General features: G+C 35.0%; 1 protein-coding gene and 1 non-coding gene across 3 annotated transcripts; both read left to right on the plus strand.

The window, feature by feature from the left end:
* Positions 1–1763: 1763 nt before the first annotated feature.
* On the plus strand, positions 1764–1870 carry LOC141709251 (small nucleolar RNA R71). The gene has a single exon (XR_012569838.1). It is a non-coding gene; the product is annotated as a small nucleolar RNA R71 (small nucleolar RNA).
* A 15254-nt stretch (positions 1871–17124) lies between these two features.
* On the plus strand, positions 17125–23544 carry LOC141706130 (DUF724 domain-containing protein 8-like). 2 transcript variants are annotated; one of them, XM_074508950.1, is made up of 4 exons: positions 17125–17280; positions 22129–22344; positions 22765–22822; positions 22946–23544. In XM_074508950.1, the coding sequence occupies exons 2-4, from the start codon at positions 22138–22140 to the stop codon at positions 23542–23544; spliced, it is 864 nt and encodes a 287-aa protein (XP_074365051.1). In that variant the 5' UTR covers positions 17125–17280; positions 22129–22137. The 2 variants fall into 2 exon arrangements, with proteins under 2 accessions (XP_074365051.1, XP_074365052.1); XM_074508951.1 differs by lacking the exon at positions 17125–17280 and adding an exon at positions 21899–22019.
* Positions 23545–23989: the final 445 nt, after the last annotated feature.

The following is a 23989-nucleotide window of genomic DNA, read 5'->3' on the forward strand; positions in this document are numbered from 1 at the left end:
CTGCAATGTCACGATTAAATACAAGGCATGGAACTTGTGTCAAGCCTATCTTATTTAATCATTTGCTTTCCCATTCACTATGCTTAGTTCTATTTAATGTAAATTAGAAACTCCTTTCTAATTTCACTCTAGCCAGAGATTCCTGAACTAGCATAAGTGGATCAGCATTGAACATTCTCTTCCTTCACTGGAAGGGGTAGATCCTTTATTGATCATGCACTATCTTCGTGTACAAATTTCTATACCCAGTAGAGCCCTTATAATTGTCCCTGGAGACTAAGAACTAAACCAAAGCATAGTTCAGTGTACACAAGATGACTATGATGACCTCAAGTCTAAGGATAATTGTACAACTATCACTATGTGAACAACTGCTGATACGTGAGTGAACTCCATCAGTTTTTCAGCTGTGGGAGTCGTGTTCAGTGAACTTATTCTATAATAAGCACCTACATACTAGCTATAGTGTCACCACACAAATGTCTATGAGAACAAACATCCTTCATAATGAAGCAAGCATGATATGTACCGATCTTTACGGATTACTAATTACAAGTTAGTAATCTTACGACCAGGAAATATTTAAGTTTAGAGTTATTATCTTTTAGGTCTCATTATTATGATCTCATCATAATCCATAAAAAGCTTTACTCTAAACTATGTTATATCTTATTTAAACACTTAAATAGATAAAGCCCGCAATAAAACCAAAACAAGTCTTTTATTAATATCAATGAAATCAAAACAGATTACATAAAAGTTATTCCTAAATCATCATACATTATTGGACTTAGGACACATCTCTTTCAGCCTCTTGGGAAAAGGCGGTGGAGGATAGATCTGTTTCTCCCCTATATTATCCTCAGGCGGAGTGTGCTCAATAGTAGTCTTCCTTGGTTCCACTTCTTTGTCCTGCTGCACTACTTCTTCCTCATCACCAACATCTTCAGTCAACTCTTGAGTTTTTTCGGGATTCACAACCTTTCCAGACCTTAAAATGATTGCCATTACCTACCCCCTAGCTTCCCTCTTTCCTGGCACTTCAGTATCACTAGGTAATGTACTAGGCTGACAATTTAGCAAGTCATTGGCAATTTGACCAATTTGATTTTCCAAGGTCTTGATAGAAACAACTTGACTCTTGCACATAAGCTTCAACTCCTCTAACTCAGATTTTTCATTGGCTTGTTGCAGCTGGAGTTGCTGTCTAGGTGCATACTGTGGTTGCTGTCTAGGTGCATACTGTGGTTGCTGAAAACCAGGGGGTTGTACTGTTTAGCTGGGTACTGCTGATAAGGTTGTTGAACTGCATTCTGAGCATTGCTCCAACTGAAATTAGGATGATTGTGGTTGTTGGGATGATAGGTGCCTGGCGCTGGTTGCTGCGATCACTGGAAGTTGCTCACGAACTGAGCTGATTCACTAGAAATTGCGCACTGATCAGTCTCATGGGCACCAGCACAAAGCTCACATACACTTGCGATTTGATTTACTTCATAATAAGCCAAAGTGTCCTCATCGTCAGAGCTTTAAGTTGGGCAGCGATAGTAGTAACTGCGTCCAACTCCAGAATTCCTGCGACTTTTCCCCGAGTCAGTATCGGGGAAGGATTCTGGTACTCATTAGCAGCCATTAGTTCAATAAGTTCATAAGCTTCATTGTAGTTCTTATCCCACAAGGCTCCTCCTGATGCTGCATCAAGTATGGGTCTAGAAGTAGCACCCAATCCATTGTAAAAGTAGTTAATAATCATCCAATCAGGCATGTCATGGTGTGAGCACTTCCTTAGCATCTCCTTATATCGATCCTAAGCCTCACACAGAGATTCTCCTGTTTGCTGAGCAAACTGGGTAAGAGCATTCCTGATTGCAGCAGTCTTCGTCATGGGGAAGAATTTAGTGAGAAACTTTTGTGCAAGATCCTCCCAAGTGGTGATAGATCCTGCTGGCAGAGAGTGTAACTAGCACTTGGCCTTGTCCCTCAGAGAGAATGGGAACAGGCGTAGCTTGATAGCATCTTCAGTCACATCATTGAATTTGAAAGTGTCGCAGATCTCGAAGAAATCCCTGATGTGCATGTTGGGGTCTTTAGTAGGAGAACCCCTAAAATGAACTGAGTTCTGTATCATCTGAATCATGCTTGACTTGATCTCAAAAGTGTTAGTCCTGATGGCTGGTCTGATGATGCTTGACTGAATGTCATTAATCTTAGGCTGAGAATATTCCATCAAAGCCTTCAGATTTTCTGCTTGATCTCCCATCGCTACTAAAACTGGTTCTTCGACTTTCTCCTCTTCTTCTACCTTATTTTCTTCCTCAAAAACTTCCTTCCGAACTACCACAACTTCTTCCTCGGTTTTATCCAGTTTTCTCTTACGAGTACGCGAACGCGTATGCATACACCCTCGCTAGAGTACCTGAAATAAGACAAGGAAACAGGTAAGTAACAATGTCCCAGTCAATGAACTTTAACGACCACTGATGGAAAGCATATAAACTATCAATTAACACTGCAGTCCCTGGCAGCGGCGCCAAAAACTTGTTAGTCGCTAAACACGCGCTAATAATACACGCAAGTATACGAGTTCGTAAGTAGTATAGAATCTTTTCTAGTTCGTTCCCAGAGAGACTGTATTGTTTAACTAATTAATTCACGCACCTAAGCAACAATGTATGGTTATTATTCAATGCTAAGACTATAACGAATTGAGGATGTTTATAACTAAGAATTAAACTAATATTTATAACTACAAGAATAAGATTGTTTGAATTAATAATTATGACAAACATGGGATTTTAACTTCATTAAATACTTCATCCAATAGCCTTATTGATCTTACCCTTAGCATGTAATGGTGATGACACTAATTAGATAACACGAAACTGATAAACGCCAACTTTCGTTGCGCGAGTACCATACTACCAAACATCCACAAAAGAGATAGAAGGTGAATAGACGCCAATTATATTGAGACCCTATATGTCTATAGAATTTGACAACATAACGGTTTAAGCACAAGTTATCTATCTTGATTACATAGGGCAAGTAAGATGGTTAAAATTACCTACGAATCATGCATAACAAATACATGAACCTATGTTAGCATGACAAGTTCTAAATCCTTAAATTCATTTTCGCTTCATTAAGAATTAACACACTATCTTATAAGTTCGCGACGCTCATAAGACGAATACGCACAACCAATACTACGATATCATATAATCACCACATACTAAGACTTCAATCAATTTAACTAAAGAAATCCATAAATAAATCCGCTAGAACCCCATGATAACGATTAGTCCATAATCGGACTCATCATCAACGTGAGTTTCGGTGAAAGCATGGTATATAAAACGTAGTATTTATAACGAATAAATAAAACCAAGTACAAACAAGAGTATAGGTTCAACAAAATAAGAAACGAGCATCTAAGATTACAACTCAAACAAAGATTCACAAGAATAAACTAGATCGTCTTCGCCTTTGTTGAATTCTGCTATAGGTCTCTTGTCGTCTTCTCCTTGTGCTCTGGTAAGTCTCCTTATTAAAAAATGATCTTGAGTTATCAATATATAATAGTTCAAACAGCCTAGGAGTCCAGAAAACAAAATTGCAATAGAATCAGGATTTTATTATCCCGACACGGCGTGGCCGCGCGCTTCATCATCGCGGGCGCGCTGGCCTTCTGCCAAAATTGACTTCTTGCATTTTTCTCGCAAATTTGAGCCGGTCTTCGCGAGCTTTTATTCCAACACCACCTAGACACTATTTTAGCACCAAAATAATGTTAATTCACCTGATTAGCTAAATAATTCCTGAAATGCAAAAATACTAGAAAACACGTTAAAACACTTAAAAACTTGAGTACAAATGCACCAATCCAAAACTTATTAGAGCATTATAAAGTGTCATAAATGCCACTCAACAATAAGTAGTGTCTCCATATCTTGAGCGCGAATACAATGGCGGCTAACTCTAAATCGTGCGTAGGATACTTTAATTAAAGAGGTTTAAGCTATCTTGATGCATATAAAATCACCTTATTGTGTTGCATTAGCACACAGCCCAATCCTTTATGGAAACATCACTAAATATCACCAATTCTCTTTGGTCTCTGGTAGTACTAACACTGGAGCGGTAACTAACTTCTGATTTAGCTCTTGAAAGCTTTGTTCACATTCTGCATTCCATTTAAACTTCTGGTTCTTTCTTGTCAACTTAGTCAATGGCGTGGCAATCTTCGAGAAATCTTTAACAAATCTTCTATAGTATCCAGCCAAACCTAGAAAACTTCTCACTTCCGTAGGCGTACTGGGTCTTTCCCAACTCAAGACTGCTTCAATCTTTACGGGATATACCCTAATTGCTTCACTTCCAATTACATGTCCTAAAAATTAGACTTCCCTTAACCAAAACTCACACTTCGAAAATTTCGCGTACAACTTCTCCTGTTGGAGAGTTTCCAACGCTATCCATAAATGTTGTCCTTGCTCTTCTTCTGACTTGGAGTATATCAAAATATTGTGAATGAACACCACGATAAATTTGTTCAAGTACTTCTTGAAAACTCGATTCATTAGATCCATAAAAGATGTAGGGCCATTCGTTAACCCAAATGGCATTACTAAGAACTCATAGTGTCCGTGTCTTGTCCTAAATGCCGTCTTCGGAATATCTTCTGGTTTGATCTTCAACTGATGGTATCCTGACCTTAAATCAATCTTGGAGAAACACTTAGCTCCTTTAAATTGGTCAAATAGTTCATCTATCCTTAATAACGGGTTTCTGTTCTTAATCGTCAACTTGTTCAACTCCCAGTAATCTATACACAGTCTCATACTTCCGTCCTTCTTCTTTACGGACAGAACTGGCGCTCCCCATGGCGATATACTTGGCCTTATGACTCCTTTATCCAAAAGTTCTTGTAACTGACTCGCTAAATATTTCATTTCCGCCGGTTCTATTTTATATGGTGCCTTCGAAACTGGTTCTGCTCCTGGAGCAAGGTTGATCTCAAACTCAATTTTTTGATCTGGTTGTAATCTTGGTAACTCTTCTGAAAATACGTCTGGAAACTCCTTAACCAATGGGATCTCTTCTAAGCTAGGAACTTCCTTCTTCGTATCCACCACATAGGCTAGAAACGCTTCACAACCTTTCCTAAGCAACTTTTTAGCTTGAACAACTGTAAGAAACAATTATCCTTGCTTCTGACCTCTAAATATCACCCTTTCTCCACTTTCCGCTCTTAAATAAACCTTTTTCAGTCTACAGTCTATTTGAGCATTATTCTTTCCTAACCAATCCATTCCTAATATTATATCAAATTCCCCTAACTTGAAGAGTATCAAGTCAACTGGGAACTTATGCCCTGAGATATCAATCTCACACTTTTGGCAGAATTGACTTACAGGTATCTTATCCTATTAGCAATTACCATATTCATTACTTCACTCATAGCCCCTATATCACATCCTAATCTATCAAGAAAAGCTTCAGATATAAAGGATCATGTAGCTCCCGAATCAATCAATACATTAGCTCCAATATTATTCACATAAAGCTTACCTGCTATCACCTCTAAATTCTGAACTGCATCCTTCATTTTCAAGTAAAAAATTCTTGTTGTCGCTTATGGAATTGGTTTAGATGGTGGGGGTAAAGCCAATACCTCAGCTGGTATAGTCGATCTGGTGGTTGCTATGCTCATTATACTCCTGATTGGCCCTTCCGATTTGCACTCTCTAGCCATATGTCATGGATTCCCACACTTGAAGCATGTAACTCCCATCTTCCGAGCTTTACATTCATTAGCCAAATGGCCCTTCTGATTGCACAGATAACATGTCATATTAATCTTATTGCACACTCCTGGATGATTCTTTCCATAATGCTTGCATTCAACCCTTGGTGGCCTATTCTCCCTTGCTTGGCCCTGATTATGCTGATAGTTCCCTTGGTTATCCTGCCTCCTTTTCATCTCTTATTTCCTTTGAGAATTCCCATTCTTGTGGAACTCAATCTTCTTCACATCTCTGTCTTGTGAATTCCCGGATCCTGATCTATCTTCGTGGAAAGACATCCTCCTTCTTTTTGTTATCTTTATCCTTTCTAGATTATAATTCATTACTCTCAATCAAAGCTGCTTTCTGCACCACCCATGCATAAGTACTAATCTCAAACATCGACATTCTATCTCGAATCCAATACTCAAGGCCCTGCTGAAACCTCCTGGCCTTCTCTTCCTCAGTATTCACATACTTCATCACAAACCTCGATAACTCTGTAAACTTTTTATCATATTCTAAGACAGTCATACTTCCTTGCTTCAATTCCAGAAATTTTATCTCCATTTGATTCTGCATATACTTAGGATAATACTTCTCCAGAAATAGTTCCTTGAATCGCTCTCACACAATCGCTTGAGTTTCTTCCAAAGCTCCAACTGAATCCCACCAATAGATAATTTCACCTTTTAGTAAATAACTAGCATAAACCATTTTCTAATCTTCCTCTAGTTGAACTAACTCAAAATTTGTTTCCTTTTCTCTTATCCATGTGTTGGCTACAACTGGATTAGTGGTGTCATGAAAAGCTAGAGAGTTCACATTCTGAAAAGCTTTAAAAGTCACAATTGGTTGAAGTGGTACTGGTGGATCTGATTGATGTTGACATTGATCATGATTCTGTAGGATTAGAAATTATTGTTGAAGAGTTTGTTGTTACTAAGCTATTGCATTGGTTTGTTATTGCAAGGTGTCCAATATTCGAAGGATATTGGGGTCTGTTGGGGTTGTGGTAAAAGTACTGGTTTGCTTCGTCTTTTTAGGTGGCATGATTCTGGAATAAAAGGTATTGCAAAATAGTTGTCAATATTGCAATTATTTTAAGGTCAAGGTGTTACGAAGTTAAGGTGATTACATGCATTCAGATTTCAATTATTGGCAATAAAGGTGATGTACAATTCTAGATATAGAAACGAAAGTGAAGCTGAAACAAAACGATGGTGCATAAACATTAAAACATGGTTTAACATAACCAAATAAGGTTCGAATTCAAAAAACAACAACATCATAGTTCTGAAAAGGGAAATAAGGAAACTACATAGTTCGAAAGGTATAACAACATAAAGGATAGCCAACTAGAAAGGAAATAGGAAATATGGCTCCTAGTTCGGCCTAACGGTCATCCTCCTAAGTCTCCTCATTATCTTGTTGAGCTATCTAAATCTCTTCCTATTGTTCTCCCTGAAGTACCTTCACGATGCCCAGGAGTTCATCTGCTACCATCTGGATAGTGTACTGACTGTTGTGGTCGTGACGAGATGGAATCTCCCCGAGCTTAGTGTTAACAAACTGTGTCAAGGACTCGAGTCTCAAAATCAAATGTGCCTTAGGTTCCTCTCTAAGTCGAGTATCATCCTGGAAAGCTACATCCAGTTGCTCCATAAGTCGGTCGTACTTCCCTTGAAGCCTATCAAACTAAAGCCTCAAGTCAGCGTACACGGAGAAAGCAATATTGTCGGACGGTGCCGAGGACGAGGACGAATGCATCCTTTGCTGAAAAATAATATATATTTATATATGAGGGGAAATATTAGCGACTTACTCGAATAATATCTACCTACTCTCTCGTATTTCCTATATATATACTATAACTTATTTGGACTGTTCAGGGACTCTAAACCTTAGCTTTGATAACAAAACTTGTCACAGCCTGAAATTAAAACTAAAAGATAACAACTGAGAAATATAAGTTATTACAAACGGCAGTTTACAACAAAATCCAAGATCGGAAAGGTTCAGTGTTTGAAGAGTCCAAAACTAACATCTATTACATCTTTTACATAACTACCGGTCCTAACACAATTGCCAGCTATGTACCTGAACTCTCACATAAGCCTCAGCATCTCCAGAGGACTTACGAGCAGTCTGTTTGAATCTAACCATATTTGCTAGCTGAAATAACTTGAATAAATAGCAAGAAGTGAGCCAAATGCTCATAAAAATATATATTAAGATAGAATTTAACAATATAGAAATCTGTAATTCGAAGTTGGGGTGGATGGCATCATTATTCAAGTCAAAATCATTTTCAAATCAATTCATTGCTCAAAAATCATTTTATGACGCTACGGATTGCAGCTGGTGATCATCCGTGAAGTAATCCCGAACCTCGCCGGGTTCTAACAAATTTTAATTGGGATCCCTAGGAAACTTTTAAACCTAATATCATAAATTTGAAAGGGACTTGCATCTTAGTCCAATTCATTAATCTCACAAAACATTTCTTTTTTTTGAAAATCTCTTTTAAGCAATTTTCATTTATAAAACTGATGCTAGAGGGAAATTCCAAAGATTCTAAGTAAAGATATCAATTTATTCCATTATCAAGAGAAACCATCTCTCACTAGTGGGGTCATCAAGGATAAATATCAATGATTCAATGGCGAAGGAAGAAAGTATCGAAATTTGATCATTACGATAATCAATTGGATATGTCACAACAGTTGCATAAGGTAAGTTTGAAAGGGAACATCACTTGTAATAGCTATAAGTGGGATAGTAGGACACTTACATATGTAATTTAAAAGCATCAATATGTATAAGCATTTCCTTGTGAAAGTAAATTGGAATCACGGATGATAAGGTTGAGATCCTTGCATACTATATGTTTAACGGGGGAAAACATTTGCATAAAATGAGTATGAAAGAGGCCACTTGCTTAAATAATTTTAAAAGGAGTATATTACTTGCATTAGATAAGTTATGAAAAGGAGGTGAACTTGCCTCTCCTAACAACCTTAGCTACACAAAAGCAACCTTGATCTCCCCTACTCGACTTTGATGGCAAGAGTCTTTCCTCTATCTACTCTAGAACCTACACATATATACAACCTCATTACTAAAGGTTCCATACACAACTCGAATGACTCTTATACTATTCGACTCTATGCAACACATATGCACGAATTAACTTATTACCATGCATCTCTATCACATAACCACTTAGTGCACATAATCACATATCATTATAAGTAGTCACATAGCAACATGGCACATAATTCACATAATTATACGAGTATCGAATGATCTCAAGATACTCAACCCTTGACCACTCGATCTTTGTTATTCCTCATTCTTAGACACCAAACCTTGAAATTCCTAGGTACTATAAATCCAATTCTTTTGTGTATTCTTAAAACATTCTCTTCTAATGATCTTTAACTATCTTAAACATAACAAGACACACCTAGGCCTCACCTAATTGAACTCACAAACACCTCACACAAGCCTAATCTTCCCGAGAGCACCATTCGGCACACATTGTGTGCCTTGGAAAATTCGAACCTTTATACTTAGTGCATTCACTAAAATCTGACTTTTCCTAATTGCTTACTCATAAAACTAACTCCTAAACTTAGTTTGACACTAAGGCCCCACTTGGACTCACCTATGGAATTCTATGAAGTTGACACAATTCTGGAGATTGCGACTTTGCAAACTGCCCTGTTTTATCCAACTTAAAACCCCTTAATCTTGCTCTAAGGTTGGTTCTAATGGATTACTAAGCTTCCCTAGAACCTATTACATCTTTACCTATCAAGTCCCGAGGTTACTTACCCAAAAACAATCCTAAATTATACCCTAAACACACTAACTCCAAAATTTTCTCTATTTTGGGCTACTCTCAGTTTAAACCAATGCACCCATAAAAAACAAAGTGTTTCCTCAACTTAAGGCTACTGAACTTAAGCCTATACTATTTCTGAACATTCTGGACCTTGGGCCTCCTAAGGCCTCACAAATGCTCACTCAAAACACTCCAATCTTTTGACCAAAACTTTAACTCAATACTCAAGCAAAACTATCCTCCCTTTCTTACTCTCATTCGGCCCCAAATACTCCACCACAAGGATCAACAAAACTAAATCACACTCCCTCTTATTCAACCTACCATCTAATGCAGAGATCATTTCATACTCTAAAAATCATAATAACCAATGTTATATAAATACAACTATGCATGCATGACAATTAACTTCATTTTCGAACTTAACATGCATATACTCGAATTTTTAACTTCAAACCAAGTCATGATACCCATGAATTAAACTCACTTAACAACTTAACATACTTTAATATTTCAAATCAAGTCATTATCTAGTGCATGCAAAACAATACCAAGATTAAAACCTCACAAATTTGAACATATAGCCATGAAATCATTTAAACTTGATAGTACTCTACTAATACCTTTAGATCACAACCTAAAACTTACATGCAAGATTTTATATCATTATATGTCAAGAAAAATGCGGCATGCATGAGTTTAGAATAACATGCAAGACTTTAAAACATGGGGATCATTGAGTTGCATGAACTTAAATCAAGAGATAAGCTTGAAAACATGATTTTTACACTAAATGCAAAGAAAACAACTTAATTTAGCTCCATTCAGCTCCTTTTTTTTCCATTTCCGAATGGTGAGGAGGGGAATGGTGGGAGTATAATACTTCACACACCATTACCTTCTCCAAAAACAATGTATCTCATGGTTTGGACCTTAATTCATAAGAACCAAAGTCTTCCACTTGAGTTGTTAAATAACCTAGGCAGGCAACACTTAATTACTTAAATTCTTGCACAAAACATATAAATATAACTTGAACAAAGGTAGGAGGGTTAGATTACACTAAGATCTTGAAGAATTGAATGAAATTTGAGTGTGTGTGTGTGTGTGTTTTGGTTCCGCCGAGAGAGAGGAAGAAGAGAGAGAAGGGAGAGAAAGAAGTAGCTTGGTTGAGTGGTTAATCTCCAAAAATGATTCACTTGATGTGGTTTTGTATTTTTATGTGCTACTTAGATAGTGTGGTGGGTAAGTACTAAACTAACCTTCTCGCAAAACAACCAAGTTTTTGCATGCAAGGCTATTCCAGTAAATTGGTTAATAAAAAGAAGTTAGTGGGTTGGAAATGACTTTGGTACCCCTGTCTCCTTTTGGATGTTCGAATGCATGCAAGGGCAAATTGGTAATCAATAAATCTTTATTCACAATTCTAAATATCATTTAAAAGAATGACTTTTATAAATAAAAATAAAATTCCATATTACAAGAATTATACTATAAAATAGCTTGGGATTTTAGAAATTTTATAAGTTCACTTTTATAATTTTAGAGAAAATATATATTTGAAAAGTAGATTTCATTAACTTATAAAATCTTGAAAATCACACACAAAATTCCAGATAAAACACTTTGCTCATCGATTTATAATAATCTATTATATTTGGCCGCATAAACATTTAATTGACACATATTCATGCAAGCTTACAATATTTACACACAAATATCCCAATACGACTCAATTACAAGTACTTAAATACCGGTCGTAACATTATAAATCTCAAGGAATAAAAATATTCACTTGACTGGTTAATCTAAGCTATTTAAGTTCTCCTTAAATCTGATCAATAACTTTCTTTATTGATAAATCTGAATTTACGAGACTCTTAATAACTGGATCGGAAAAATATTTTTGTCATGAGATGGCTCAAATAATGAATTTACTAAGTGCTTCATCCTTATGTCTAAGTAAATATATATAACAAAATCCCCTACTATCATCTATAAAGGTAATGAAGTATCTAAATTGGTCCTTAACACACCACCAAATTCACAAATATCGATGTGTACTAAATCTAACAAGTCTGAATCCCTAACAATATTATGAAAAGGTTTCCTTATTTGTTTAGAAAATATACATACTTGACATTTAGAATTCTTTTTTATGGCATGTTTTGGAATCAACTCTAGATTTGTCATATTCTTAAGAGCCCCAAAGTTTAAGTGACCAAGTCTAGCATGCCATAAATTTGAGGATTCAACACAGTTAACAGAAGGAATAATATTATTATTCAAAGTTCCCAAAATGGGTTCAGCATTAATCACAAATAAACCATTTGACAAGTAACCCTTGCCAAAAAATGTACTAGTATGAATAAAAACTACTTTATTACATTTGAAAGAGATTTCAAAACCATTAGAAACTAAACAGCTTCCACTTATTATATTTCTACGCATTTCGGGAACATAATGTACTCTACTCAAAGATTGAATACATCCTGAAGGGAACTTCAGGTCCACATTTCCTACTCCATGTACTTGAGAAGCACTAGCATTCCCCATCATCACTGTCAAGCTATGACCCTATTGATAAGATACAAATAAACTAATATCAGCATAAATATGCACATTAGCTCCAGTATCTATCAACCATTCATTTGACAAATGGGTAGAAAATAGTACAGGGATGTAGGAAACATACCGGTCAATGTTGGTTTCAGAAGTCGTAGCCTCGCCAACAACCATGTTCACTACAGGCCCACTTGCGGTTCCAAGCACAGCATTCGCTTGCGCTACCACCTCAGTATTCATCACTTTCTTTGTAGGACAGTCCTTACTCCAGTGCCCAACTTACCTACAAGACCAACACGGTTTGTTTGCTTTTGGTTTCTTGGCCTTGTCCTCGTCACTCTTAGGTTTATTACCATTAACTTTTTTAGCAACAACCTTCCTATTATGTCCTACAGTTTCTACATTTACCTTCGAGCTACCGTGCTCAGTTGGCATCACATGTCCCTGTTTGGACTTGTGTTGTTCTTCAACTGAGATGTCCAGTATAAGGTTGGTCCAGTTTATCTCTCCTTTCTCTCTTTTCAGGGAGAGAGAGAACTCCTCCCAAGACTTTGGAAGCTTTTCAATCACACTCATAACCTTGAACTTTTCAGGAAGATCTATTCCAGACTCCTTCAAAGCATGCACTATCATCTCGAACTCATGCACTTGCTCAGTCATGGACTTATTATCCACCATCTTGAATTTAAGGAATCTAACCACATAATAATTTTCCAGACCTTGTGAGTCAGTATTCTGTGTCTGGTCTAGCTTCTCCCATAAGAGTTTCGCGGAGCAGCCATCAAAAGAATAAACATCAAACAAGGTGTTCATTAGAGCAGCCAAAATGGCCGCCCTAGACACCCCATCCTTCTCATCCCACTTCGCAAAAGCCTTAACTGTGTCAGCCTTTTCTTAATCCAAAACCGGTTTCTCATACTCCATAACAAGCCATAAACCTTTTACAGTCAACCACAATTTCATCCTTTTCTGCCAACGAGAAAAGTCGATGCCCCCATTGAATTTTTCTGGCAAGCCAGTTAATTCAACGGGTTGTGGAAAACTGTAAGTGGTCCAATCAATGACCTCAGCAGGTGCACCAGAACTACCACCACTAACAGGAACCTCAGTTTCACTAACCATTATGCTAAATAATATATATAACTAATTATATCTTCAAGAATGTTGGAAATATTAACTATTATAACAACATAGACGCAGTTATATAACATATTTAATAAGTCAAAGCCAAGAGAATAATTAACGCAACAACACATGAAGGTAAAAAAACATGCATATCATTAACTGTAATAACAAAGAAAGTTTAGAGAAAGTAGAGAGGAGAAGAAGAGAATGTAAGGTGTGGTGTGTAGAAATCAACAACTTAGGTCTCTATTTATACTAGAGGCTAAGTGTAACTGCTACCACCCTGCATTAATATTAGAATAGAAACTGTTCATTTACATTCAATAAAAAAATCAAAATTGATTATTTTAAATTAAATAAAATGTAACAGCTTTTGAATATTTAATCCATAAATTAATTAGATTTAATGTTTTAATTTGAATATAATATCAGTTACATGTCCAGGTTCAATAAATCTGACTCAACCCACTTATAAAGTGACCTAACCCAATCTGAAACCGAAACTCAGTCCAATTGAGCCCAACAGAAACAATAACCCAGCCCAACTGATAAATTAATTCTAAATAAAAAATAAATCACATATAAATAAAATACTTGCACAGGTCGCCTCGTGTATGCAAGATGCTGATACATACCCCCAAATCTCCCTTCGACCCGATCTGATCTGAGTCGAGTCAAGTCGTGTCGTGTCGTGGCGGGGCGGGGCGGGGTGGCAACAGCGCGCGCGTGCGTGTGTGCACGTGAAGCACGTAAGAACACCATGCACCATCACACACCTTAGTAGTTGTACACTACCCATATGTGTGATACAATATAAAGCCAACACCCTCTTTATTTATTTTCAATGTGGGACAAACAACACATTCTCATTTCAAGCTCTTTACAACCTACTCACTTCAATTCTATTTCTCTATGGATTTCACGAAGAAAATTACTTAGATCCATATATAAAAGTTTAAGTTCCCATATCAAGGAACACTTTACAGTTGTTAAAATCCGGAATTAACATCAAGAACGTAATAAAACTTATGGTTTAAAACTCCATTTTCTAACAACCCATAGGTTATTTGCATGCCATTCTTCTAGTATATTTTTACCTTTAACATGAGAGGATTTTAGTTAAGGGATTTGGTTGGATTTGTTCCAATAATGGTGCAGTGAAATAAGGCCTAACATCATGATGTATGTGCTTTAATTAACATTTTAATTTTATTGATTATTTCGAATAACATGTCTATATGAGTAACCTAGTTCATATGTTTCAGACAAGTAAAATTGAGAGTTTATATAGTTAGGAATAATATGATTTGAAAGTTGATATAACTATTGAAATATATATATATATATGAATTTTTTTATAAATTTGAATGTAACTTGTTATTGAATATCTTCACTCTGGATATTTGTGAGTTTATTTGCTATTAAAAATTCATGTCTAGACCATGATGTTCATATTTAGAAAATGAAATCCGTTTATTCTATATTTCATAAGCGATATTTTATATGTTAGTTTAATTGTATCTATTAGTTTTATGAATTAAAAGCTTAATTCGCATTATCTGTGGTTCAACTCGTACTTACTTATGTACTCGAGTATGCCCGTGCACTTGCAGTATATTTCAGTTAACATATTTTCCCCTAATAATATAATGTTAGGAAGTTAAACCGGAGATATTAATGTGGAAGATAGTATAGTTGCCTACAAACGGGTCAAGTCACACTACCTGGTACATTACATTTTACAGTTCCATATATTAACCGTAAACTTGTTATATACAACCAAATCCACAACCAACTAATTAAATTTTCTTTAACTAAAAATAGTATATTAGTTTTTTAAAAATTACTAAAAAAATTGAATAGTTTTAAATTTATATAGAAAAAATCATTTTTTTCTAGAATTTTTGAAAAGTCTTGACTTTTATCCGAACCGAACCGAGTTTTTATCCAACTTTTTTTGGATATTTATCCGTATTTTTTGGTATTCAGGTAGGACCGAATTTAAAAATAGAAAAGAGCCTCGTTTAGAGCCCTTGGGCCATGCCAAAATAGGTTGTCCTTTTCCAAAACTGATTTTTTTCGGATTGGATCAGATCAAATTTTGTTCTTCAGATATTTTGAACATCTCTGGTGGATCGTAGTAGTGTGAAATACCATTGAAATTCTGTGGATGGAGCTTCAAGTGTTACTATGCTAGTATGATATTAGGTTTCCCGTACAAAATCCCCCCAAGAAAGCTCCCGCAACTATGTGATTAAATTGGTAAGAGTTTATATCTCTTTAAAAAATATGTTGTTAAATTCATAATTGGGTGTTTTTTGACATATTCAATTGGGGTTTCTTGATTTTAACCTCCTCCCACCATCAAAAACATCTTTTCATAATAGATTTAGTTATCTAGAAATATTGAATTTGTCTCCGAACTTCTCCTTCATATATCCTCGAAAAGGAACATCAGAATTGTCTCAAAAGTTATTTTAGTTAGCGTCTCATTTGCGTGTGTAGGTACTTAAACTGAATAATGAAGGATTAAATATTTGAGGTAATAGAATTACGATATTGTTATTGTTTAATCTTCATTTTTTTTTAATATTTTTCGTGCATATCATACTGCCTTATTATTTTATAGGATTATAAGATTAATACTAAGAATCATAACTTCATATTTTCTTGTATTGTAATATCTCCATGTCATGTTTCACTATTATTAAAAAAAGTATTATCCAAACTATTTATAAAAAATTACTATTCTTTCAAGACTATTACACTAGATTAGGTGTGATTGGTTCTATATTGTCTTTGATATGTTTAAGTTCTGGATTAATTACAAACAAGTTATTAGGGCTACAAATTCTTTCTTAAAATTAAAATATTTTAATGTCTTAACACAAATATGTTAATGCTAACGAAAATAAATTAAGAAAAGAAGAAAGTGTGCTAACGAAAATATGCTAATTAAATTGTCGATGGAGTACAATTTTTAAGATGATACGTTGCACCGTGCAATTTCAGAACATAAATTGCTTGTGCTAACTAAGGAACACTTAACCATAGTTGATTTATGCTAATTATTTAAAGGGCAATATGACCCGAGATTATAATTTGAATAAATACAACAAGGTCTAAAATAAATAACAAATTAATTAAATAGCACGGAGATAGAGGATACATTGTACATTCATCAAAGGTAATTTTGGAATTGAAACTCTAATTGTTTAATTTGATTTTCTTAATCAAGATTTCTCGGTTTAAATTTCCCCGAATTCAAGTAAAGAGGGGAACATTTGACTAATATTTGTTCCCATCTCAATCATGATTCCTTACTTAATCCCTTTTTTATATTTGATTGTTTGATCAAATATATTGATTTTTTTATTGCTTTAACATTAATGTTATGCTTCTATTAACCTCTAATAATTGATCATTACTTATACTTTTAGTTTTTCATTAGGGGCATAAATTGTAAAAAAAAAATATACATGCCTCATATTGGTTCCATAGCCAAACAGAATCAGAACAAATACAGATAAAGACTATAATGAACCACATATGGAGTTTGTAATATCCTTTAGATATAATGCATCATATATAATTGCGTGATGTGGTTTATGCCTAAGTTCGACGCGGATCCATTCGTCCACATGTCCACAAAATGGCGTACTAACTTTTTCCACTTTCAATAGGAGTGGGCCAAGGCCCATGGCTGCATATTTTGGGTCATATCCATTAAGTAACCCGCCTTCAATTATAGATTTTATAATATTAATAGCATACATAATAATCACAAGAAGTAAAGAACATAACATAAATACACTGTTAAGTATCGATTAGTGAAAGTCAAAGAATGGAGCGATAGAGCATTGTATCTCGAAATCTGAACCAAAGATTAAGAAATTCAACTTCTCTTGCAAACTTTGTTAGATTTTTAAGAAAGTTCTTGTCTACAATTTTAAGGTACAGGTTTCTCCTCTTATAAATTTGATTATGTTGATTGATATATCATTGTTTAGGGTTTTCTCATTTTTTTTCTTATTAAATTTGGGGTTTTTTCTTGTTGATTATATGTGTGACTTTAGGATTTTTTGATCATATAATCGAAAAATTTATATGTTATTTTGTCCATCCTTGAATAAATAATTTGGGACGCGGCCTTGTCCATCCCCAAAAACTTTTTAGGTAACTTCATCCACGAGATACTTTTTCATTAATCACCCACCCGATCTCCACCGGGCTTAACCCATTCCATAATCCCAATTTAGATAAGTTGCAGAGCACGTACTTTTTTTTTCTTTGTGATAATTAGTTTAATATATTTCACTCTACGTTTTCACCTTTTCGATACTGAATTTTGTCTTCTTAACCGAATATATCTAATGTAATTGAGTAACATCCAAATATTGGTTTTTAATAGTACTAGATTACACCGATCGCATGAGCTCCTAGTTAATACTTATGTATTTTTATTTATATTATATATACTTTTATTAAATTTAAGAGGTAGAAAAATGAGTATGAATAAGTAAAAAAATGTCAATTTATTTATCCAATCATATAATAACTTTAATATATTTTTATAAATATATAATATCTATAACTTTTTTATTAAAAATAATAAAACAATTCGGAAAAACTGTGGTCGATGAGCTGTAGTTGTAGTTTAGCAGTTCAACAATTTAGTTCGGTGGTTACCAGCAAAAGATTGGTGCAGTGGTCGAGAGCTTGGCTTTCTTAAGGAAGGCCAAGAGTTCGACCTCCGGCTGTGTGTGTAACTATTAAAAAATTGTTTAATTCTTTTGTAAGTGGTTAACTTTACTAAAATAAGTAAAAAAGATTACTAAAATAAGGGAATAACGGTTGAACCAAATCACAACTTTTCTCGTTATTATATTTAATGTAGATAACATTTTTGAATTGAAAAAACCAAAAAAACTCATTTGTTAATTTTTATTTATAATATAATTTTGGTTTAATATAATATTAAATAATTTGTGTAAAAGGACACTGTAGATATAATATGTGAATTATATATATTAGTTTGATATGATATCCTGGATAGTATTTTTTTTAGTTCGTATTTAGAGTTGAGTGTGTGAGATTTATTGAACTTGTCATATATATGTGTTTAAGTTATGTTATATATATTGTATTTAAAAATATAATCTTATGTATTTAACTTTTTACTTTCTTTCCAAATAAATTGTATATTTTTTATTTCATTGTGTGTAAGTAGTTATTTACTTTAACTTTATGTTAGAATACTAGTCCAAATATAAGATCTTGAAAAAGATATTTCTTCTACACAGTGAGCTTTTAGGGTGATTGATTCCTTAACATGGTGTTGTTGGACTTACTGAGCATGTCTAACTCCACATTAGTATGATATTGTCCGCTCTAGACCGAGCCCGCACGGATTTATTTTTGGGTCACACCCCAAAAGGCCTCATTACCAATTGGAGTTATCTGCCTGCTTATATTCTAGCAATCTTCCCATCTCACAAACGATGTAGGACAACTCCTAACAATCTCCCCCTTCACACATCGGGTTCAACACCTGTCGGATCTGCCTTCTGATTGTGTGATCTGGCTCCTCCTTGACCCATACTAGAATCCTTCTGGTTTTCTGACTCCCCCTAAGCCCATACTGGAAGGTCCACCTGCTTGAGCCCATACAGGATAGACCATTTGCCTCCTTCGAGGTCCATTCTGGAAGCCCATAGAGATTGTTATAGACCGTTATAACCTGAAGCTCTAATACCACTTGTCGGGCTTGCTGAGCATGCCTAACTCCACATTAGTATGATATTGTTCGCTCTGGGCTGAGCTCGCACGGATTTGTTTTTGGGTCACTCCCAAAAGGCCTCATACTAATGGAGTTATCTTTTGGCTTATATTCTAGTAAACTGCCCCTCCCACACGATGTGGGACAACTCCTAACATGTGTATGAGCTAAGCCTGGTAGGACTCAAGTTCGACTCCCTGCCACCTTTATCATTCTCATAATTTATTATGGATATGAAAGGAAAACCAATGTCCCAAAACTTTTGATCCATAATAAATTATGATAATGTTGCGGGTGGAAAGGAGTCGAACATAAGTCCTCCCTCTATTCTGAGCTATATTAGATGTTGGCCCTTTCTATGATATTATATTATTACTTTAACAGATCCTCTCACTCAAGAGCCCATTTATGAGTGGAAGAGTGGATAATGGGCTCCCATCTTTGTGCATTGATCTACACTGATTTTCGATGTATTATATTACTACTCTAACAGCTCCTGACACTCGAGAGGCCATTTATGGGTGGAAAAGTGGATCACGGGGCGCCCATCTATGGGACATTGATTTATTGATAATGTAGGTGGTGGTAGGGAGTCGAAACTTAATTTTCCCTCAATTTAGAGTTTTGATACCATGTTAAAGAATCAGTCACTCTAATACCTAAAGGTGTTATATAAAAACTCTTTTCAGGATCTCATATTAATCTATCCATCTAGTTCTTCTTGTCCATCAATCAAAATCTATCTTTTATTCAATCAAGTTAAATAAGTTGATAATTACCATAAATAGAACTGGAATAACAATATTCAACTTATTGTTTTCCTTTTATTCACCTATATTCACCGTAATTACAGAATGTGGACAATTATTTTGGGAAAAGGGAAAATGGTAATTATGTACAACAAAACTAAGACAAAGGGAGTAATATTTTAAAACTTTTCTTCACTTGAAAGTCCATTTATAGGTTGAAGAGTGGATCACGGACGCTAATAAACTCCCCCTGAAGCTTATTTATAGGTCGAAGAGTACTGGATCACGTGCGCCCATCTTTAGGATGCCAATTTTCCTTTCGTGTTATAGTAAATTGTGAAAATATTGGGGTGACACAAAGTCGTACCTAAATCTCGTGCCAGCCTGAATTCAAATACCATATTAAGGAATAAGTCACTCTAAAACTTTAATATGTTAGAGGAATTATTTTTCGAAGATCTTATATTAGTATTCTAACTCTTTATGATGTTCACATTCTTTATTTATGAAATGAATTATGATGTACATAATTCCTCTCAGTTGATTAAAAAGAGGAAAACTAACCTCTTGGTCACAGGTTCGAATCCCACGGGAGGAGAATTTATGATTATGCCTCCTGAGCCAGAGCCTGTCGCTTAAATGCGGTTTACATTGGTTCACGTGGTTTGCAGGCTATTACGTGAACTCGTAGGGTTTACCCAGTGCGCACCCGAAGGGTAGCAGCTGCGGGTTACCTACGATAAAAAACAAACGACACATCCTATCTAATAAAAAATACAAGTATGACTTATATAACAATTCTAACAGAATCTGAAAGAGCCTCTTCAAACAAGCTCTTAAAATTAAAAAATAATGAGTATTGGCTAAAATAAAGTTCGAAAAAACTATTACATGCTCTTTAAAAGATTAAAGAGACACAACTCTTACTCTTTACTCATTTTTAAGAGTAATTAGTAGCTCGTAATTTGTATTCATTAATAAAATATACATATACATTCTCTCCAAATCTTATAGAATTTGTTGCCATAATAGATTTATTATATGAAAGAAAATATAAATAAAGAGATAATATGAATAGTGTTGTTGGAGTTTGACACATAATTAATGTGATAACTTGCTAAGAGCTTATTATTTAGATCATTATTATGAGCCAACTAAGAGTGTCTTTGAAGATGCTCAAACATGGTCACAGATGAGCACGAATAAATGACACACGGATTTAAAAACAATTAAGAAAGATGTATAATGTCGAAAGTGACAGGTGTAAATTACTTGGATTCTTTTAGAGATCCGCCCAATCAAGATGTACATGTATTATGATTGAAATACACAATATCAATCGGACACACCCTTGACAAGATTATTGAATGCAAAATAAGGTATAGTTACCCCTGTAACCCTTGAGTCCTTGACCATGTATCTAAAATATATCATAATATTAATGGGGTGACCGGTGCCTTAAACACGTGCCCCATGTAAGTGAAATATGGTGCCTCAAACATCTCCCGACTACCCATGAATACAATTAATTATGGTATTGATGATCGGTAATCAAAATGAAGTTTCAAAGTTTAAACAATCACTTAAAATAATTATCATCACGCAAAAATATTAAAGTATGCTATAGAACTTGGTGAGAGGATTATAATTATAATTATAATTATATGTTCAGTTTTTAAAATCTTTACCTAAAAGTTGATAATCCGTGGTAGTTAGTGTATAATGTTTTGACCTCTAAAATGTTTTAATTGTATTGGGCAGTAATAGTAATTTGTTTTTGCTTCGCTTTTGTAAGATCAATATTGTTCAGAAAAAGTGCGGGTTGGAGCAGTGTGTGTATTGTAATATCGAAGTTATTATGTACTTGGTCACACTTCAAATTTCTCCCGAGTTTTTGAACGAATTTGTGTCCTTAAATTATCTCCATTTTTTACCGTTTTATTTAGTTCACTTTATCTCAAGAATTTAGAGAATGGTTTATTTAGTGTGTTTTGCTTGTTTGGTTAATTAATGTTTTTACTGTATCAGATCCCAATTTGACATGTTTGATCCACTTGTAGTTGAAACAGATATGATTTAAAATTTTGTAGAACAGGTTGTTCTGAGAAATTCTGTTCAAGCTAGAATGGATCCTGAACAAATACTTGGCGATTACCTACTACTTTGTTAGAGTTCCATTTGAAATTTAAAGCTTTCTTTTCTTTTCTTCTATTGATTTACTCGCATTTGATTACTTGCTATGGTTTCTGCTTACTCGATCTGAATCCTTATCAGGATAAGGTGATGGCATCAAAAACTAACTTGTCAATCCATGACACTGAGATGGCAGACATGATGAATCAACCGAATGCACATCAAATGGAAGTATCTGCTGAGGATACATTGAATGATTTTACAGGCAAAACGTGCAGATATGGAACAACTACTGGTCGTGCTGTAGTTGTGGCCCTGCCTTGTGACCAAACCTCTTTCAGTCGAGGAAAGAAAGCTGTAAGTTGAATACATATTGTTAATTCTTAATCAAGGATACAAGTACTGATCAATTCAAAGCATATTCAGAAACTCTAAAGTTCATCAAGAAGATTAGAATTATCACGAACAAACTGGAACAGTTTTCACCAAACTAAAAAAATTATAAAAACGATTGCTGTTTTAAGATGTGACAACACCCCCCTCGCGCAAAGGTGGGCTTATTTACTGAAATATTAACATTCTGCTCTAAGTTATATTGACCAAATACCGCGGTAATGCTTGAAGACTGTACTTGCTACATACACTTTATTTACAGCCTGTATTATCATGGAATGTATATAACCATAAGACTCTTTGTTATTTGTTAGTGACTACCATTCATGTACTCCATTTTCTTTGTTTAATAATAGCTTATAATGGATCTTTTCTACTTTCTAGAGGGGTCAGCTGGTAGAAGGCAGTAGGAGCACTTCAAAAGGAAAGAGGAAAGAACTATGTACGTTTACGATAAAATGCCCTGAAGCTGGATACTGTCCTTTTCTAGCTAGTGATCTATTATCTGGAAAATTTGTTATCATGTGATTGCAATTGATAAAAATGCAATTGTGGATGTGTACAGGTGCTACTGTTCCAGTTGATCATGGGAATTTACCATTTCAGAAAAGCGAAAATCTCTGGGGAGTGGTTGAATCACTGGGAACATTTAGTATTATGCCTCAGAAGCCTCATTTTGGCCCTTTAGGATCCTACAAGGAGATTGAACGTGAAGGAGAGGCTCTCAGGTTGATGGTCCTCTTTGATAAGATTACGAAGAAAGCTTTAAACTTGCGGCTTGATGCGCCAAGAGATGATATTAAATATGAGCTTTCAATTCTTGATAAATTGGAGACCCATGGCTTTGATGTCATGAAACTGCGAGATATTTTGACTAGGGGACTCCTGTTGAAGGACCGACAGGAGGATATCGAGAATTTAGTAAAAGAAAGCATAAGGCGGCTCACTGAATTTGATCTTGAGAAATGCAAAGATAAAGAGAACGGTATTAAGAGAGATATTGAGATGAGAAAGTTAATGGAAGAAGCAAGATTGGCCGATTTTAGGGATAAAGAAATCAATGTTAAAGTTGCATCTGATCAATTGGCATCAAGAATGATTGAGGACGAACTCACCAGAATCAAGACACAGTTCGAAGAACTTGTCGCTTCCCTTTTCAACTAGACAGCATATTTTTTTCCTGTTCCATACCGGAAGTGTTCTTGTAATTTGATTAAATGGTGCTCTAACTGAACTTTGTTAAAATGTTTGTCTACAGAACTGGCTCTGTATTTCTTTGTTTCTTATAATATATAATAAGTAGAAATTTTCTTTAAGACTAATCTATATTCTGTTGGTCAATTAAGGTGATGGCAACAAAAGGACAGACCTTATAGAGCGTGTTGCTACACAGTAATTAGAAAAGACCATTCTATGAAGGGGTTCTCTGCTGGCGGTAAGCAAAATCCACCACGTGAGGCAGTAGTTGGAAAAACCAATAGTTATTTATCAAAATCTCTGTCTACTCCGTGTGTCTAATTCGATTCTCAACCTGGGAGCTAAACTAGTTTTGGGTTTAGTAATAAATCCACCAGGTGAGGCAACACGAGTATTTGAGTTCCAACACAGA

Source organism: Apium graveolens, chromosome 2, assembly GCF_009905375.1.
Source record: "Apium graveolens cultivar Ventura chromosome 2, ASM990537v1, whole genome shotgun sequence".
NCBI classification, from domain to species: Eukaryota; Viridiplantae; Streptophyta; class Magnoliopsida; order Apiales; family Apiaceae; genus Apium; species Apium graveolens.